The sequence below is a fragment of the Siphateles boraxobius genome, unplaced genomic scaffold (genome assembly GCF_051911475.1).
Source record: "Siphateles boraxobius isolate OS27281-9 unplaced genomic scaffold, OSU_SipBor_1 11, whole genome shotgun sequence".
NCBI classification, from domain to species: Eukaryota; Metazoa; Chordata; class Actinopteri; order Cypriniformes; family Leuciscidae; genus Siphateles; species Siphateles boraxobius.
In genome coordinates this window covers 12637907-12657214 of record NW_027508711.1, presented here as the reverse complement: position 1 = coordinate 12657214, position 19308 = coordinate 12637907, and the positions used below count along the sequence as shown (strand labels likewise).

The 19308-nt window shown below is 42.4% G+C and overlaps 1 protein-coding gene across 3 annotated transcripts in view; it reads left to right on the top strand.

The window, feature by feature from the left end:
- Positions 1-19308, top strand: part of klf8 (Kruppel like factor 8) — a 57447-nt gene that overhangs the window by 26811 nt on the left and 11328 nt on the right. For all 3 annotated transcript variants that reach the window (XM_077197131.1, XM_077197149.1, XM_077197140.1), the window contains 2 exons: positions 1548-1652; positions 10689-11145. In XM_077197131.1, coding sequence (XP_077053246.1) covers positions 1548-1652; positions 10689-11145 — 562 coding nt within the window. The remainder of the gene's footprint in view (positions 1-1547; positions 1653-10688; positions 11146-19308) is intronic.

Below are 19308 nucleotides of genomic sequence, written 5' to 3'. Positions count from 1 at the left end.
CATGAAATTGATTTTACATAATTTTTTATGAATAATGTTTTACAAATATTTTTATCCTTTGGGATTGTCGACATTGGTATTATTTAGCTGTGTTCTTCCTTGCATATTTGTGAAAGTGCAGCTCATTGTGACTGTTGAGATGAGGCATTCTCCGTCATCTATTCTAGCTGCAACTAAAACAAAAACATACAGACTTATCATATTTTCAACTTGGTGGCTCTATGTGAGGAATATTTATTGTGTTCAAAAGGAGTTTGAAAAAAGGAAACCTTGATAAATTGACAAATAAATGATACAATCTCTAAGACTTTAAGTCTTTAACTTTCTTCAGACCAAACACTCCTTGATAGATGGAAAGATGTGTTGTGCAAGATCCTATTTCCCTTGGACACCAAACCGATTTCATTGGCTAAGACAATTTTTTATCGGTATATTATTCAGTGCCTAATTAGAAATAATAGAAAATGTACTGTGTACTTAGGTTTAATCTTAAAAAACAATTTCCCCTTTCGTTGTGGTTCTAGTGTACTTCAGCAAATGACAGCCTATCATTCATAACATTTGTCTTAAATGTGCCAATTAAAGTCACACAATTTTAAAGCCACAATTTTATTTACTCACCAAAGCCACTTAGTGAGTACTTTTTGGGCCCTGTTTACTGGCATTCTGCTCTCATTCAGTTTTAAATAAGCATTTGTTTCCAGCTATCTCAGACAACATTAGCAATCAGAAGACATTTTGTTCACCGTGCACGTGTTTGCTGTATGTCCGTGCCAGGTTGAGAGGAGGGGCACATTGAGAACGGCCACACCCCAGCTTATGGGGGGCCACACCTCTTTGTGGAATCCACTGCAGCTGGGTCACATGACCCCCACTCCCACCCCCATGCTTAAGCATTCCCACATTTCTCCCTCTCTCTCTCCACTAATACCGCTGCTCTACTCTGAGACAGGCCTCTTTCCCTTGCTATTCGGTCTTAAAGAACTGGGTGTGACTGCTCTGCTCGAAGAGGGAGGTGACACAGGATTGCGGACTACTCCTCCCTGCTTGTTCAGTTGTTCTTTCTCTCATCTTGTCTTTCTTCAGCTGGTCAGTCTTTAGAACCATCTCTTGAACCATTAGAAACATTTTTTTTGCCTTTCTCTTCCTTGAGATCTTCCCATTTCTGTGATTTTTTTTTCCCGCTCCATTTTCAGACATCCCCCACATCTGATTGACCTGTACTTGATTTCCAATCATCTCTTTTGTTCCTTGATGTCTCTGTGTCCTCCTCCCCCAACTATCTTTAGCTTAAGAGAGAGTAACTATCTTCTTACTCTTCTCACATCAGGCTGTTGAGGCTAATGGATTCTCTCTCTCTCTAGCCACTGTGACCTCCTGCTAACTTTTCTTTCTTTTTGGATAACTCAGGTCATTTTGTTCAAGCAAATTGTAGGTTTTACAAATCTGTTCAGAGGTAAGCATCCTGCTAACTTCTCAGACTGTTGGTCAAACTACATCTCAATGCTCTGATTAGCCCTTAAGTGTTCTCTGTTTTTCCTTTGCAGTGTCAGACGAGTCCGAAGAAATCCACTGCAGCCACTTCTGAGCCTGTTGAGGAGATGCCATCCATACAAATCAAGTCTGAGCCAGAGGAGGTGGAGTGTATGGTGGTGAGTGAGCTTTTGTAATGTGGTGTATGTTTGTGTGCAGGGTTTGAACTTCCTAGTGGGAGAGTCCTGGGAGAGTATGAAGCCTAGAGTTATTGGAAAGGGGTGTGGTTGCAGTGTCGTGAGAATGAAGTCAGTGGTCCTCAGGGTTCCTCTAGACTGGGAGAACTTGGATCTCCTCTCTCAAGATAAGGCCAGGGCATAATATAAATGTTAGGCCAATGTTTACTTTATACTACAAATGCATTTAATATTTTTTTTAGTTTTAAATAATGATTGTCTGGATTATATAATTTGTACATTCAGTAGTTGAAGTCACAGTGAAATGGAAGATTTCTGAAATACGAGTGAAACGGATCATGAAAAAAGAAAAAAAAAGTAGGATGGAGTTCTATCTATCGGTTGTTGATTGGATGGAGGCTAAGGATGTGCATAATTAACTGGTTAACTGTTAATCGACAGACTGATTAATGCTATCAGTTAAAGGTATTGTTCATCCAAAAATTAAAATGATCTGATCTGATGACATTATAAAGATAAAATGCAGTTCATGAATCCCTTTAAGTGAAATATATTTGTATCATAATAATATATATATATATATATATATATATATATATATATAAAATTTAATATATAATATACATTTTTTGGGGTATTTTTTATGGGTCACAGACTTTTATCCATTTAATTCTAATTTAACAAATCTTGTCAGTTAACAGTTAATGATCGGTCAAGGAGCATTGGTATAAAAAAACGACAGATCTGAATGCAATCATGGAATTGATTGTAGGAAAGGAGGTTCGGAGGATAAAAGGTTTATGTGGACTAAATGATTGGAGAAGGTATACGTCACTAGAGGGAAGTTGTTTCACCATATTTTTTTAATTAAAAATGATGTGGTAAAATAAAAAGAGAAAAAAAATTAAACATGCATAAATTAATCATTCACAATAAAATCAATGATATGCATTTAGACAATATTTTTATATATAGGGCAATTTTTATTTAAAAAAATGTAGCTTTTAGGCATCTTTTGCATATATGCTTTGAAAAATTGTTTTTCTCTTCTGGGAAAACAGACCACAAATGTTTTGTCCAATCAAAAAATAAAAGAAATCGCACAATGCTCGTGGTGAAGAACCACTAAATTAGACAGGAAGGTGCTGTCTGAGGGAGATGCAAGATGACCAGCCATAGATTTTTGTTTGATGTTTACTTTCTACCATGAACCTTGCAAACTTTAACTCTTGACTTTCTCGGAAAAGCTCATACTAGCTGCCTTGCAACATAACACAACTTTGTTTTTCCTGTAGACCAATACAAACCCGTGCACCCTGACTCCCGGAAATTGTGTGAAGTCAGTGAATCAAATTGAAGTTTGTGTTTTTGTAAAGCACTTCCTGTTTTGCGTTCAAAATGCAGCAGAAATGCATACCATAGACTAGAAGTAGAGAGTAGGAAAGACCTATATACAGCTCCACCTATCAGTATTCCTCAGAACAATGTTTGGGAACTTGGAAAGGCTTCCATTACTAAATATACGAGAGAGCATGAGGAAATGAAAGAGTGATCATTAACTGGCATTCCCTCTGCTGTGTGGTATCTTATAGACCAAAGCTCCCCATAAGGAAGCATTACCTAATATTTTTACATGCCAGTTCTCTCACCCTCCACTTTTTGGTGGTTTCTTTCTGTACCTTTCCATTTCTGTCCTTCTGTCTTTTCTTCCAAGTCTCGCCAAAGCCCTAATAGGATATATCTAGGGAGGCTTCCGTTCTACTGTAGTCATGGCAACGAGGCTCTGGCGGGAGTTGGAACGACTGTGATGTAGCCTCCCCAATACCCCTTCGCCTGAACACACACACTGACACACTACCCCACCCCCTCACAACACTCCCACTCCCACACAATACAGTCCTTAAGCCGTAAGACACACATGGAACACCACATACCTGCGGGGGTACAGACATGCTCACATCCACATACGCCATGCATGCCCGACATGTACACACTCACTCTGGAACTAACGGGTGCACTCATGCAAAAAGATGTGCTCCACACCCTTTTATCCTCATCCTCTTCACACACATATACACACACAGCCTTCTCTGTGTCTAATGCGCTTTTACCCAGCCAGCACTTCATAAAGACTCGACTCACCAGTTTTTATTATAGAACAGCTTTGCCAGGGGTGAAAAACCTGAAAAAAAATCCAATGGGGAAAAGTTCAGGTCAGCTGCTGATCTTTTCAGTGAGATTTTCAGTTTGGGCAAAAAGAACCTTGTATCTGTTGTCCATTTCACATGCGCTATCTGATACGCCATGCAGTTGCGAAAGGGAAGTTAGGGGCTTGCAGTCAGTTGCCAGGTATTTCAGGTAGTCTTGTGCTCAAACACATAACCGTTTGTCTATCAAATAAATTTCCGTAAACAGGATAATATTGTAATCTGGTAGGCTGGTGAGGCCCAGGGCGGGTAGTATTGTTTGTGAGAGTTAGGGATGTAAATTTACATAAATTCCCATAATCAATTGTTGTTTAAATTAAAGGGTTAGTTCACCCAAAAATGTCGTACCAAACCCAGAAGACCTTTGTTCATGTTCGGAACACAAATGAAGATATTTTTGCTTTCTGATCCCTCCATAGACAGCAACGGCACTGCAACTTTCAATGCCCAGAAAGGTAGTAAAGACATTGTTAAAATAGTCCATGTGACTACAGTGGTTCAAAAGTAATGAAGCAATGAGAATACTTTTTGTACGTAAAACACAAACAAAAATGACGACTTTATTCAACAGTTTCTTCTCTTCTGTGTCAAATCTCCTACGCTATTCGCATAGTAAACAAAGTGCAACGCTTCCAGATTCTACGCCAGAACGTCGCCTCACTATTGGCCGACGCTGGTCACGTGAGCACCACGACACATGCGTGTGATGCTGAAACGGCAGCTAGCCAATAATGAGCCGGCTTTCTGACGTAGAACGCGGAAGCGCTGCACTGTTTACATTACGTCAACAGAGTAGGAGAATGTCGTGGAAGAGATAGTTGAATAAAGTCGTATTTGGTTGAAAGTTGAAAAAAGTCATTTTTTTGCGCACAAAAAGTATTCCCGTCGCTTCATAACATTACATTTGAACCACTGTAGTCACATAGACTAGTTTAATGATGTCTTTACTACCTTTCTGGGCCTTTAAAGTTACAATGATGTTGCTGCTTATTGAGGGGTCAATGGATTTCATCAAAAATATCTTCATTTGTGTTCTGAAGATGAACAAAGGTCTTACGGGTTTGGAACGACATGAGGGTGAGTAATTAATGACAGAATTTTCATTTTTGGTTGAACTAACCCTTTAATGATCAATTAATCGATTAAACATTAACCATAACCTCTTAAATTCGAAGCAGGAGGCGCTTCTAAGTTATCATGTTACTTAACAACTACTTGCTTAACCAACACAAAATGTGTTGTTTCAAAGCTTAGAAGCATAGCTTTATAGTGATACTAGGGAATATGATCAACACTTCACATTTGCTGAGTTTTAGAAGTGCTCTAAAAATTAACTGCTTTACATGAAAATTTGATATGTAAAATCATATTGTTACAAAGGCCTCAACTAGCAGAATAGAATGGTATATTTCTTTCAATTAGACTACTGAGATTAATGACCCTATTTGGTGGTGCAGCTTTGTTTTTATGCCTAAAAAACTTGGCATAGTGCAGCACCAACTTTCATGTTTGCCTTTAGTTTTGTTTCGTTTCATATTGGATTTTTAGTTTGCTTGTCTTTGTTCCCATGTTCTCGCTCATCATTAGTTACTATGGTTTTTGATTAAGTTCTCGCACCTGTTTGATATTGAGTTTGATATCTTGTGTATACAGTATATGCCCTCTGTTTCAGTTCCTCATTATCTGAGGTTGGTTGGTTGGTTGGTTTCAGTTCTGTTACTTTGATTCTCTCTTTTGTGTTGTTGTATTAAAACTACTCTACTATTTGAATGCATACCTTTCTTTTCGTCATCCTTTGTGGACCTAATTTTGAAACCATCATCCTGTCTTTGAATTTTAGTAGTAGTGGCTACCCACTCTACTGCTGTTTTTTGTAACTTTTGCTTATTTATATATAAAAAAAAGTTTATTAATACATACAACTAGGGCTGGAACAAAGTATTATTTTTTCAATCGATTAATCTTTTGATTTTGTTTTGATCAATCGAATAATCTAATGATTTTTTCCCCCACCTGGTTAATCCATATAAAAAAAAATTCTGAATAATTGTTTAAACCTTTGGTTAATTTACTGATAAATGATAACCAATAATTTATCAATTAATAATAACCGAAACTAATTTATGCATGGACTTTTACTTAATTATATTATTTATCACAAGAGACAAGGTTTATTGCAGGCCTAATTAGGAAAGGTGTTTACCATGGACAATTTTTGTCACAGTCAATTTTTGGGGTTTACAGCAGTAACTGCTTACAAGTGCAAATCCGGAAATGTTTTGCTCATTCAGAAGATTAAAATACCTGCTTTAATTTTTTCAGCTGTATGATCCAACAGCTGAAGTCACAACCACATTCTAACTTAACATACCGTTAACCATAGCAACAGTGTCAAACATGGCGGCGATGTCCATAAAACCGCAAAGTTTTGCCATGACCAGTGCGTACTAATTAAATGAATTAGTCCAATCGATGCGCGTTCCTTAGATATTTTTAATAACCAACAACAAAGTTTAATGCTTTGTATCGAGTTGCAGAGAGTACGTTTGAGCCGCGCGTCTCGCAGCCACTGCAGCTCGTAAAAAAAATATATATATTGCTGTATGTAAAAAAATTCAATTTAGATGGAGTACGATATTTTTGTAATGACGACTGATTTTCAGCATGTCCTGGAGCCGCCATCATTGGGGAACATAATTATCTCGACGAATCGACGCATTTCATTCAAACCGACAAATTTACTTTATCAATATAATTCATTACGTTGATGCGTCAATCCAGCCCTAAATGCATCTTCATTTTCCGAGACAGGAATGCAAATAGTTGCTTTAACATAGATAACTGATAATTGATTAGTAACCAAAACCGCTTTTACTCTCTCATTTCTGTGGTGGAAAGTAAATTTGGTGCACTCCCTTGGGAATATAATTATTGGTCATCAATAAGGTCAGCAGAGGGTCATAATGCCATCAGTTCATCATTCCTAACAATATTAAACGGAAGCATTTTTCACCATAAACTCATGTATAGTTTCAGCCTCTCTTTTGGTCTACCAGTTTGTTCTGCTTTTCTACACTGTGAGAAACATGGATCAATGTTCTCTGCGCTGCCAGCCTTTACCATAAGCAGTTCCACTTCTGTCCTCATTCATATGCTTTCAGTACTTTCTCACTGGACTGCTCGTTCACTTTGGATCTTTGATATGTTAAAAGTTAGCTGTTATTGTTTTTTTATTTGTTTATACTGCAGTGTATCCACGGCGAGATTTAAATCTGACACCCAGCAGAAGATTATAGCATACACTTGAAAGTGTGTAACTTATGGACACTTCAATTGTAGTCAGCTTTGTTGATTTATAATGGTAACAATTTTGTTTTGACACGTCATGCCATACTGCGCCATAGTGTAACCTGTGTAACCAGTTGTTTACTGTTGCCAGTTATGTTGCGACTTGGCACATTAATATAGAGTGTGTGACTAACTATGCTTGTATCAGGTGTTTCATAATGGCCTCAAGCATGGCTTATCTACTCTGTCTGATATTCAGAATATATTACTGTTTTTAAGTCGCTAGATAAAAAAAAAAAAGTTGTTATGTATGTTATATATGAAAAATTCCCAGCAAAAATAAAGGTTTGTATACAGTTAACATGATACCAAAAAATCCTGGTATCATTTTAGATTTTGGTCATATACATACCATAATTATTATTAGACCTTAAAGATGAACTGAACTGAAATTTGAAAAAATTTGATATAGCAGATGTATTTTATTTAACCTCATTGGTACAATTATTAAAATGGCAGAATTTGTTAAAACGGATAAAATGGTACGTTGAAAATGTTGTTGTTGTTACACGGGCGCCGCCATGTTGGATTTCAACATTCGACTACATCACTGGCATGGTAGGCTACTCCGTTGCCAACCAACACCAGCAGAGCTAGCTTCTCTCTACCCCCTGCCTTGTCAACAAAATTATTCTAGTCATGATTTCTAGTGTTTAATCCTAGGTATGAGAGACAGATGTGTTGAAAACGTCAATAAGTACATGAAGCGTCTGACATCAAATATTTTATTTAGCTACAAGTCCAACGCATACTAGAATCCTTGATATTCAGCTGAGGGGAAAAGATGTAACGTTAACGTTAGTTCACTGCACAGGATGGGAGCAGAATCTTATTCATCCTTCCAAAATGCCCCCTCGCCCAAAGAGTGAACTGCCGGTACGCTGTTAACCTTAACAGTCGGAGAAAAGGATATAAGTTAGCCTAGCCTAGCCCAGTCGCCAATTCGTAAAATACACTGTTACATACCAGCTACTTTTGGGGCGCTCCAGCGTCTCAGCTCGGACATCCCTTAGAGATAGCATAGCCACCTCCAACACGTCTCTCTCACCGCACAGCATCCGAAATGAACGGTGCATGGTGATGCATTTTTGACGATCAATAAATGTTCCAGGTTGACCTCTCTTCAACAGATTGACTCCGGTGCAGTGTCCTGTTTTTTTTTTTTTTTTTTTTTTTGCTGCTTAAAAAAAGCTATATTGATATTTTTAGTTTAAATGTTTAATTTAAATTACTTTTAATTGTCATAAACAACATGTTATCAACGTTGATTTGTTTCAGTTCAGTTCATCTTTAAAGGGACTATGTGTAGTTTTTTTAGGTATTTTATTATCTAAAATCAATATTTTTATTCATAAATATGTCCTCAATGGTGTACAAATACCTCAGCCAATTATCTGACTTATCCTCTTAAACGAAGAATTTATTATCTTTATATACATGTGACGGGTAGGTCCACGGAGGCTTCCATGTCGTTCCGCCATCTTGAAAAACTATAATAGCAGAGAGGGTCAAGAAGTACTAGACCAACACGTTTCCACAACGCGTTTTCGTTCAGAGCCAGCGTCACGTGACTGAAAGCACCAGAAACGGAGGAGCAGAGCAGTGAGAGGCACTTCATGGCCCCGGCAAGTTTAAAAGGCTGCATTGCACTGTTAATATTCATACTGTAACATTTGTTTGTTCGTTGTGTCAAATTGCAGTTTGTTTGAAATAACAAACCTGTTCACCTGAAGGAAAACTCGACGTTGTGCTATTAGAAGACATCCTGTCATAGCTTTTTGGTACATAACAGCTACCGTAGATGCAACACGCATTTGAAAAAGTGAGGCGCTGGAGAGCACAATTCGTTTGAATGCAAAATACAATTTCACCGCTAGATGGGAGAAATTCCTACACAATGTCCCTTTAACCTAATGTCTCTGTGAAGTTGTCTGTTTAAGTTATATATATATATATCAAATGTTTTGTAAGCAGTTTGTTAGCAATGTTGATTTGTGAAGAACTCGTATGATGTGTTGTTTGTTTCTCACAATTAGTTTACGTTTCTGTCTGCTTCTGGTTAACGCAATCCAGACGTATAATTAAAATGAAATAGTAAAAACATCACACAGATCAAACACAAAACACGATTTGGATAATGACAGCCACAAGGCTTGTCTTTATCACAACACTCACTCGCCGCCTCAGGCCGAGACGGTTTCCTACAACTGCTAATAGATATTGAACACACTCAATTATCATCCCACACAGCACTAGTGATAATTGGGTCACTTATGGATGTCGTTCACCTGACTCCAGCAACACATTTTTACGGGATTTCTTTAGCTTTGAGCAATGGACAACACGAAAAGTAGAGTGGATGAAGGGTGGGTATGCAGCGAGGTAGCAGGGTGGAGAACCATAGAGAGACAGAGAGAGAGGAGGGCGGGATCGGGAGAGGGAAAATGAGTCAGCTGATATACCTCCCAGTTTCCATGACAACCGGAGGCCTTTCCCACCCACTCTCCCCTTATTCTCTGTTTCGCTCCCACTCGCTCTCGTTTTCTCTCACTCGTTTCCTCCCAACACCTTCAGTTACACAACTCTGTACAACCTCTGTCTGTACCTGGTTGGATGTAGGGGAGAGCGGGGCACAACCTAACACATTTTGGTTTTGGCTCAATTATTAAAAAAATTATTAAGTTAGATTCATCTTTCTTTTTACACAAGCAACATACACATCTCTGCTACAAATGAACACTTAAGTTTTTTTCTAGGGCCTACCATTTTCGTACAGTTGCACTGAAAGTGACAGAAGTCTAAATGTTACAACTTACCCCATATGCGGGGTTAATTGTAACAGACAGAGGGGTTAGTTGTAACACTTGTGTGAAACGCACATAATTCAGTACTATTGTATCTGTATAGTTTGATATAGTTTGTGCATCTGTATAGATAGATATCCATACATCCATCCCTAATCCAATCATCATTCTGTTATGGATCAATATCATGGATAGAGATATAGGAAAGGGCTGCACAGGTTTGCAATAAATAAATAAATAAATAAAATCATCAAATATTGTAATTGCAATTGAATTACATTTGTGTGTGGCAGCTGCATGTAAAATTATTATTATTAATAATAATAACAGTAAAAATGTTTGCATGAGGCATCATTCAAGATCCTTACTGCAGAGGGATTTTAGTGGGTGTAGCTTGTGCACATACATACGCAGATCTTTGCTTTGACTATGTGTGTATAAATGGGAGTGTCGCCGTTTGGCTGTGTTGAGCTGGACTCGTGTCAATTCCAGGCCTTCTCCTCTGCCCAATCTGGCCAGCCATTGTCCCTGTGTTTTTTGGAGCTTCAGCTCTGTACCCTCCCTTTCCTTTCCGTCCCTCCTAATCTCCTTCCTCACCTCATTATCTCCCTTATACCCTCGTTTTCTTCAAATTTTCTTCTATTTTTCTGCCTCTACAGAAAGAAGAGCCATTAGATGATTTTCCTGAGCCCACAGACCTCCAAATCAAATCCTCCCCCCCTCCGCTCTGTGACATCAGCGCCCGACACAACGATGACGACCAGACGGAACCCGTGGACCTGTCTCTCAACAAGCCCCGCCCCTCCCTGCCGATAGCCTTGACGACCTCCACCCCTGCAAACCCGACTCTCCAGAACATAAGCGCCACCATCCCGGCGGTGCTGTCGGCGGGCTCCATACTCGCGTCCACGCAAGGGGTCGGAGGTCAGCAGATCCTCCATGTCATCCATACCATACCCTCTGTGAGCATGCCCAGTAAGATGGGGCAGCTGCAGACCATCCCCGTGGTGGTGCAATCCTTACCGGTGGTCTATACAACCGTACCCACGGATGGAGTGGCCACCGCCGCAATCACAGTACCTCTCATCGGGAGCGACGGCCGGTCGGAAGGATCAGGTGAGATGGCTGTGCACTCTGACCTTTGAACTGAAAGAGATATAGAATGAGCTTAAAACCGCATACATCTATACAATAGCTACAGTAGTAGTACAGTGTAGTAGCTTGTAAGTAAGAGTCATTAATGGTAAAAGTCAGTGTAAATACCTTTTCATGTGAGCAACAATTAATTGCGATTTTATCCAAAATAAAAGTTTGTGTTTACATAATATATGTGTGTGTACTGTGTATAATTATTTTGTATTTATGAATACACACACATGCATGTGTGTATATATATATATATATATATATATATATTTTTTTTTTTTTTATTATTATTTATATATAAAATATTTCTATTTATATATATATAATATATAAATTATATATATATAATACAAATGATATATATAATTTATATATATATAATATATAAATTATATATATATAATATAAATGATATATATAGGCCTATATATACAGTATATAAATGCAAATATTTCTCAAAAATATACATGCATGTGTGTATTTATATATACAAAATGATATACAGTACACACAAAACATTTGTATTACGTAAACACAAACTTGCAATGCGATTAATCACGATTAATTGTTGCACAGCCCTAGTATGTGCTGCTTTGCTGATGACAAGACTTGAAATCCGAGCAAAGTTTAATAATAGATCTGAGTTAGTAATCTACTTTTTTTACTTGTTTGTTACCAGAACTGTGAATCGATCAAATATTTAATGAAATTGAAATATAATATTAATTAATAATAAAAGTATAATATTATTAAATATTCACATTTTATTTATCATAATATTTTCATAGTTTAAACATTTAAGTTTATTTTTTTAAGGAAAAACAATATGCACTCTACCATATTAAAATAAGTTATTTCATTGTAATAATATTTCACAATATTACTGTTAAGAAAACTTTTTAACAGCTGTGTATGCTATAATTTAGTCTATAAATGGTAGGGAAAGTTTTATCATTGAATTAATGGAGATGTAATCTTACATCAGTTCCAATCATCTCTGAAGGTTCAGATCAGTTTTTAGAAACCATACAGAACAGAATCCAGAAGTTATAATGTCAAATTTAATGAATCTGTTTATGCTGGTAAAAATAGTGTTAAAGGGGTAGTTCACCCAAAAATGTAAAAAATAAATAAATCTGTCATCATGTTGTTCCAATTTCTGGGTGAACTATCCCTTTAATTACCTTTTTAATGGTATCATTACCTTTAACAGCTCTCGTTCTTGCTGTTTTTTGACATCTTAAATTAAAAATTAAAAATCTAATCATTTGTCATTTGACAGGCTCGTTATACTTATTTTTTTTTTTAAATCCTCAAAGCTACTAAAGCACCAGTTATGGAATCCAAATCACATTCATTCCTATTCAGTAGAGTAACATGCTTTTGCAAGTACAAATGTTTTTGTAGTCATGCGTTAAGTGGTATTTTAAAGTTGGTCAAAAGTAAGAATGCAAATATGAGTCTGGGACGAATCTTGTCTCCTGTATTTAAAACTGTTCATATGGTTTTGCTGATCTTCTCATTTTTAGCTCTACCCGTTTCCTTCAGGAGGTCACACCCTTGGTCACACCCTTTTACAGTTTCGTGCCATTGCCGTTTAGTTATCTGTGTTCAGACGCAGCTTCTACCCACACATATGGATGTGCTTATAAAAGACATAAAAGAGGATTTCAGGGTGAGGCAGAAACAAGCTTAAACTTTTAATTAAAGGAGATAATGAAACAGAAACTTGAATTCCTTTTAAATAAAGGCTAAAAAATGCTAAGAAACAAGTACAGGCCGTGTTACAGTTTCACTCACGGAAAGGGTTTTCTGAGGTTTCTGATTGAAAAAAAAAGCTTTTTTGTTTAAAAGAAACGATACTCGGTTACTAACGTAACCTCGGTTCTCTCTAGAGAGGGAACGAGTATTGTGTAAGTTTAGCTTACGCTACGGGAAAGATTCATCTTCTCGAGATACTATCCTTTTATAGAAATTATTAGAGAAATTATCCTTAATTTTGTATTCCTTGTCAACGCAGTGCAGCAGCTAGCAGACCTAGAGCAGGCCATCTCGCGTGCTCATTGGCTGCCCTGCGGCAACTGCTGCAGCCTACCAGTGAGCCCGGCGTGACGTCACGCCCAATGAAGGGCGCCCGCGCCTTCATAGCGCCACAGCCCGCCAGAATGGGCGTGGCTTAGCGTTTAAAAGTAAGGGCTGTAGGCTGAATTCTCTGGTTTTTCGTCGACGGAAGCAAAGTCGCTCGTGGCGCGAGCACGGCCGGTTAAGCAATACTCGTTCCCTCTCTAGAGAGAACCGAGGTTACGTTAGTAACAGAGTATCGTTCTCTTACGAGAGGTTCTCTCGTATTGCCTAAGTTTAGCTTACGCTACGGGAACACTTTGTCAACGCCGTGCGCGCCAAGCATCCACCATGAGACCCCGAGCTATCAGGGGAACCCCATAAGTGCAAAATAAGGTGGCCAGCCACACGGGCCATCACTTGTACATAAGCACACGTAGGAAATACAGAGCAGCGCGCTGGTCTGTATAGGCACAATGCACATACCCTACTTAGTGCAGCTCAACCAGGAGAGCTGAGTCATGTGAGAGTGATCTGAGCAGGAGATCTGGGCAGAATACACCTCTCCTTCAAACTGACAACAGTTTAGCCTGCAAGGCAGGAACTTCTAGGTTATAAAACCTGACAAAGGTAGACGGGGAGCTCCAGCCCGCCGCTACACATATGTCATGGATAGAAATTCCACTGTACCATGCCCACGAAGAGGCCACGCCTCTCGTGGAATGAGCCCTGATGCCCAGAGGGTATTGCAGACCTTTCGACGCATAAGCGGCTGCTATAGCGTCCACTATCCATCTGGACAGGCTCTGTATCGAGGAGGCGAGACCCTTGGTGCGCCCACCAAACGAAACAAAAAGCTGTTCCGAACGCCTGAAGTAGGCGGAGCGCGTAATGTAAAGTCTCAGGGCACAGGCAGAGGTGATACACATGACTTTCGCTGTCAGATGCTGGGAGAGCTGACAATGAAATTACTTGCGCTCTGAATGGAGTGCCGATCACTTTAGGGACATAGCCATGTCTAGGTCTGAGGATGACTTTAGAGTCATTCAGCCCGAACTCCAGGCACGACGCAACTGGCTGTGCGTCGTTTCTGCGAACGCTGCCACGGCCGCCACCTATACGTTGAGTGTGGATGGGGATCTTCCCTTATCCAGCAGCTCTTGTAGGAAGGTGAGCAGATGCGCCACCCCGCATGTTCGCGGGTCCAGACCTCTGTCGGTGCACCATCCAGAGAACACCGACCATTTAGACGCGTATAGCCTTCTCGTGGAAGGGGCTCTAGACTGCGTGATCGTGTTATTCACTCCTTCTGGCAGGGCAACGAGTACCCGTTGATCAACCATGCATGCAAAGACCAGCGCTCTGGATGGGGATGCCAGATCGTACCGCGAGCCTGAGAGAGGAGATCTGCCCTCACCGGAATCGGCCACGGAGCTGTATGTGACAGCCGTGCTAGTTCCGGGAACCAAATCTGATTCTCCCAACGCGTGGCTATGAGGAGCACCCAGTGGCGCGTTTCCCTGGTTCTCTTGATCACCTGTGGCAACAGAGAGACCGGAGGGAAAGCATATAGCGGGAGGCTGGGCCAAACCTGGGCCAGCGCGTCCTCGTCCTTCGAGAAGAATGTCGGGCATTGAGCGTTGTCTTTTGACGCAAATAGTTCGACTTCCGCTCTGCCGAATAGGCACCACAGTTTCTGGACCGTTTGGGGGTGCAGGGACCATTCCCCTGGGGGAACATTGTCCCTGGACAGTTTGTCTGGGCCGTCGTTCAAATGGCCAGGCACATGTGCAGCCCTCAGCGAGCGCAGGTGCATCTGAGACCAAATAAGGAGGCGTTCCGTCAGATTGTAGAGATTTTTGGATCTGACACCACCCTGACGGTTTACATAGGATACCACAGACATGTTGTCCAAGCGGACAAGAACATGCTGGTCCTGTATGAACGGCAGGAAGCACTTCAGCGCGTTCTCGACCGCTATCATCTCCGGACAGTTTATGTGAAAACCCTTCTCCTGGTTTGACCACTGGCCAAAGACCGGTCTGCCCTCGAACAGCGCGCCCCAACCTGAGTTGGACGCGTCTGTCGAGATGACTTTCCGATAAGAGATGGTTCCCATCATTACTCCCTGCCGGTACCAGTCGGCCACTAACCAGGGCTGCAGAGCCGCTATGCAGGTCTGAGTCACTCTGATTTTCTGGCCGCCAGACACCCAGGCTCGGCGGGACACGCGAGCATTCAACCACGTTGGAGCGGGCGCATGCGCAGTAGGCCCAGCTGAAGCACCGCTGCAGCTGATGCCATACAGCCCAACATCCTCTGAAAAGTTTTCAAAGGGAGAAAGCTGCCCTTCTGGAAAGACGCGGCTAGGTGGCGAACACGGCGCGCGCGCTGTGTTGATAAACGAGCCGTCATGGTCACCGAGTCCAGCTCTATTCCTAAAAAGGAAATTGACTGGCTGGGCAGTAATGAGCTCTTGGTCCAGTTGACCGTGAGACCCAAGGTTTCCAGATGACTGAGAAGCACTGTTCTGTGAGATGGCAGTTCTGTCTCTGACTGTGCCAGTATCAGCCAATCGTCCAGATAGTTTCATTATTCGCAGCCCCTGACTTCTCAGGGGGGCGAGCGCCGCGTCCATGCACTTCGTAAATGTACGGGGATTTTAGGGACAGGCCGAACGGCAGAAAGGTGTATTGATATACCTGACCGTCGAAGGCGAATCTCTTTAAATTGCCTGTAACGGGGTACTATCTGAATCTGAAAATAGGCATCCTTCAGATCTAGAGAAATAAACCAGTCTCTTGGGCGAACGTGCGCGAGGATTTTTCTGGTCGTAAGCATTTTGAACGGTCTTTTCGCAAGTACTTTGTTCAAATGTCTCAGATCTAGGATAGGTCTGAAGGCTCCGTCCTTCTTGGGTACAAGAAAATTTCGGCTGTAAAAGCCTGACTCGCTCAGAGAAGGTGGTACCTTTTCTATAGCCCCTTTGCACAGCAGTTTTGCTATTTATGCGTGAAGTAGGTGTGCTACTTCCGCATTCACTATCGTCGCGGGCGAGGCCCGGGGGGAGGTTTGTGTTAGCAAGCGTGAGTGCTCTCTGGCGGGCACGAGACTTACATTCATAACCTGCTTTTTTGATCGTGTAACAGAGCGGGCAGATAGTGGGCACAAACCTGTGGACACATTTCTTACAATCAACACTCAAGTGGCTTTTCTGCGCTTTATGAGAGTGTGCTCTGTGAGTGACACGGGATTCGGAGTGGATATGTGTAGGGGTGAACACTGGGGCGTGGGCGCTTTCACTACACTTAAAACACTGACGGCGTGAGCCAGACCAGACATTATACTCTTTTTGAGATTTCTCTGGCTCGCCGTGAAAACGACGTTTGTGTGCAGGCGAGAGGGTGAATAAACCGGCTCGTTGGCTACTATTTGAACCACTGCAGTAGCCTGTTTGAAGGGGACTGACAGGGAAATGAACTTTGACGACGGTCCGGCCGCAGCGGGACACGCGCGTCTTTTCTCTCTCGCTGTTAGGAGGGCTTCGCGTGCTCAGACTTCAGCGTAATTCTTTGCCGAGGCCCTCCGGGGGTCGGCGGTCTGTGACGGCTGTCTGAGCGCGATCTAGGGCGGCCGCCCTGGCGTCGTTGCGAAGGCTGTGCTGGACGCTGGGTGCTGGTTCGCACAGGCGGCTGGCTCTTTCTCTCACGAGAGCAGCCTGTGGCGGAACTCGAGCATCGGGGCAGGAAGAGGTTCATGGCCTGCGTGGTCTTCTGCACCTCAGAGAAGCGGTCAACGATCCCGTTCACCGCTGGGCCGAAGAGACCAGTGGGGGAGAGCGGGGCGTTCAGGAAGGTGGCTCGCTCAGATTCCCTCATATCCGCGAGCGTTAACCAGAGGTGCCTCTCTGTAACGCGCCCATGGCTCGTCCTTTGGCTTAGGCTGCGGCTTTGGTGGCGCGGAGAGAGAGATCCGTTGCACTTCTCAGATCCGTAACCGCAGCTGGATCCCGGCCCTTCTCATCCCACTCACGGAGGAGGTCGGCTTGCAGGATCTGAAGCACAGCCATTGAGTGTAGAGCAGACGCGGCCTGGCCGGAGGCGGCATACCCTTTCTCGGCGGCGCCGTCCACTTGGGAGAGTGACGCGGAGGCCTGTGACTGAAGTCTTGAAGAAAAAGATGTACTCCACAACTTCGTCAGCTCCGCATGAAGTTCCGGCAGGAATGGAGCGGGCCTAGTTGCTGAAGCTGTATGGCGGCGGCGACTCTGAAGGAAACAGCCGTCAAGCCTGTTCGGCGCGGATTCCTCTGGCAGCGACCACTCGAGCCCGAGACGGTCAACAGCCTGTGTCAGCAGGCGCATCAGTTCCGCATCAGCTCCAGCGCGTGTACGGGTAGATTCCTGGATCGACGAGGTGGCGGAATGAAGCGATTATTCCTCGCTGTCCGATGCCAGGAGGGAGCAGCAGTCTTTCGTGGCGTGTTCCTTGGCCTCATCCTCCGATGCGACGGCAGTGAGGCTCGTAAACGGCAGCTGCGCGTCAGTGAGGAGAGAAGGCGAGGCTCGAGGGAGGTTCTCCGGCGAGCAGGTCGCTGTGGCCACAGGTTCCAGCTGTCTCAGGTAACGACGCTTCTTCCTGCGCGGTCCCACAGAGGGCGGAGTGACTGCTGCGGTGTTAAACGCCTCGACTCCTCACAGAGCTCTGCGTGTTCCAGGCCCAGGCAGAGAGTGCAGATCAGGTGGCGGTCTCCGGCGCTGAGCGGGGCACTACACGAGCCGCAGGAAGTGCGAGGCATCTTGAAAAAGACGCTCGCTGCTCTTTTAGAATATTTTTTAGCAAGGCAAAAAGGATACGTCGCCGGATAACGTAGCTCGCACGGATGACTGAAGGTGCCGAAGACGGCCGGCTTCCTCAGCGCTGTCCTAAGCTGGCTGTTCGCTGTTCGACGGCGGCGGTGGCTTCTCTCAAATCCAGCGATGCGAAGAGCTCGCTGAAGAGACGAAAATCAGAGAATTCAGCCTACAGCTCCTACTTTTATACGCTAAGCCACGCCCATTCTGGCGGGCTGTGACGCTATGAAGGCGCGGGTTCCCTTCATTGGACGTGACGTCACGCCGGGCTCACTGGTAGGCTGCAGCAGTTGCCGCAGGGCAGCCAATGAGCACGCGAGATGGCCTGCTCTAGGTCTGCTAGCTGCTGCACTGCGTTGACAAGGAATACAAAATTAAGGATCATTTTTTGGCTTCAGTATCTCGAGAAGATGAATCTTTTCCGTAGCGCAAGCTAAACTTGCGCAATACGAGAGAACCTCTCATAAGAGAACATTGGAACATGGACTTGTTTCATCATCTTTTGACATAGCATTTCACTTTTAAGCAGGACAAATACAACTTTACCATAGTTTCCCCTCAAATTCCATAGTTACAATGGTAATTAGTGGTCTTGTATTATTACTATTGCTCATACTTGGGGTTATCGATTTAAGGCAAGTCATTTCACTTGGTGGCCATCTTTGAAACAGCTCCTATTTTGTAATTGGAAACATCAAATTCTCTAAAGCTGCTCACTAAGCTAATGATTAAATTTCGTTTTTGAAATCACTAATGAAATCTGACGATCTCATGCATTTAGTTTCTAAATGCTCAAATCATGACCAAAAACTGGATTTTTCAGAATGGTCCAGTCAATGCACATGTGTGTCTCAGAACACTGACTGTTTTTATAGAACCAAAAGCAATAACTTTACCAAATGTCGACTGGTTCTTTTTAGGGCTGCACGATTTGGGGAAAATGTCATATTGTGATTATTGAGGTCAATATTGCGATTGGGACATGCGATATAATAAACAAATGGTTTCATGAGTCAACTTGCTTGGTTCTAAAGCAAACTGCACACACAGATTAGTGATCATTCTGAAATGTGTATTTCTCAACTCGAACTAGCAACAACAACAAGCCATTGATGTCTGGATAAAAATCGCAAAAAAGAACTGTATTCTGGTGCGCGGTCTGTGCATGCGCATGATACTGGCGCGTATCTTTCTGTGAGTCACTGTCAGGACATTCACAG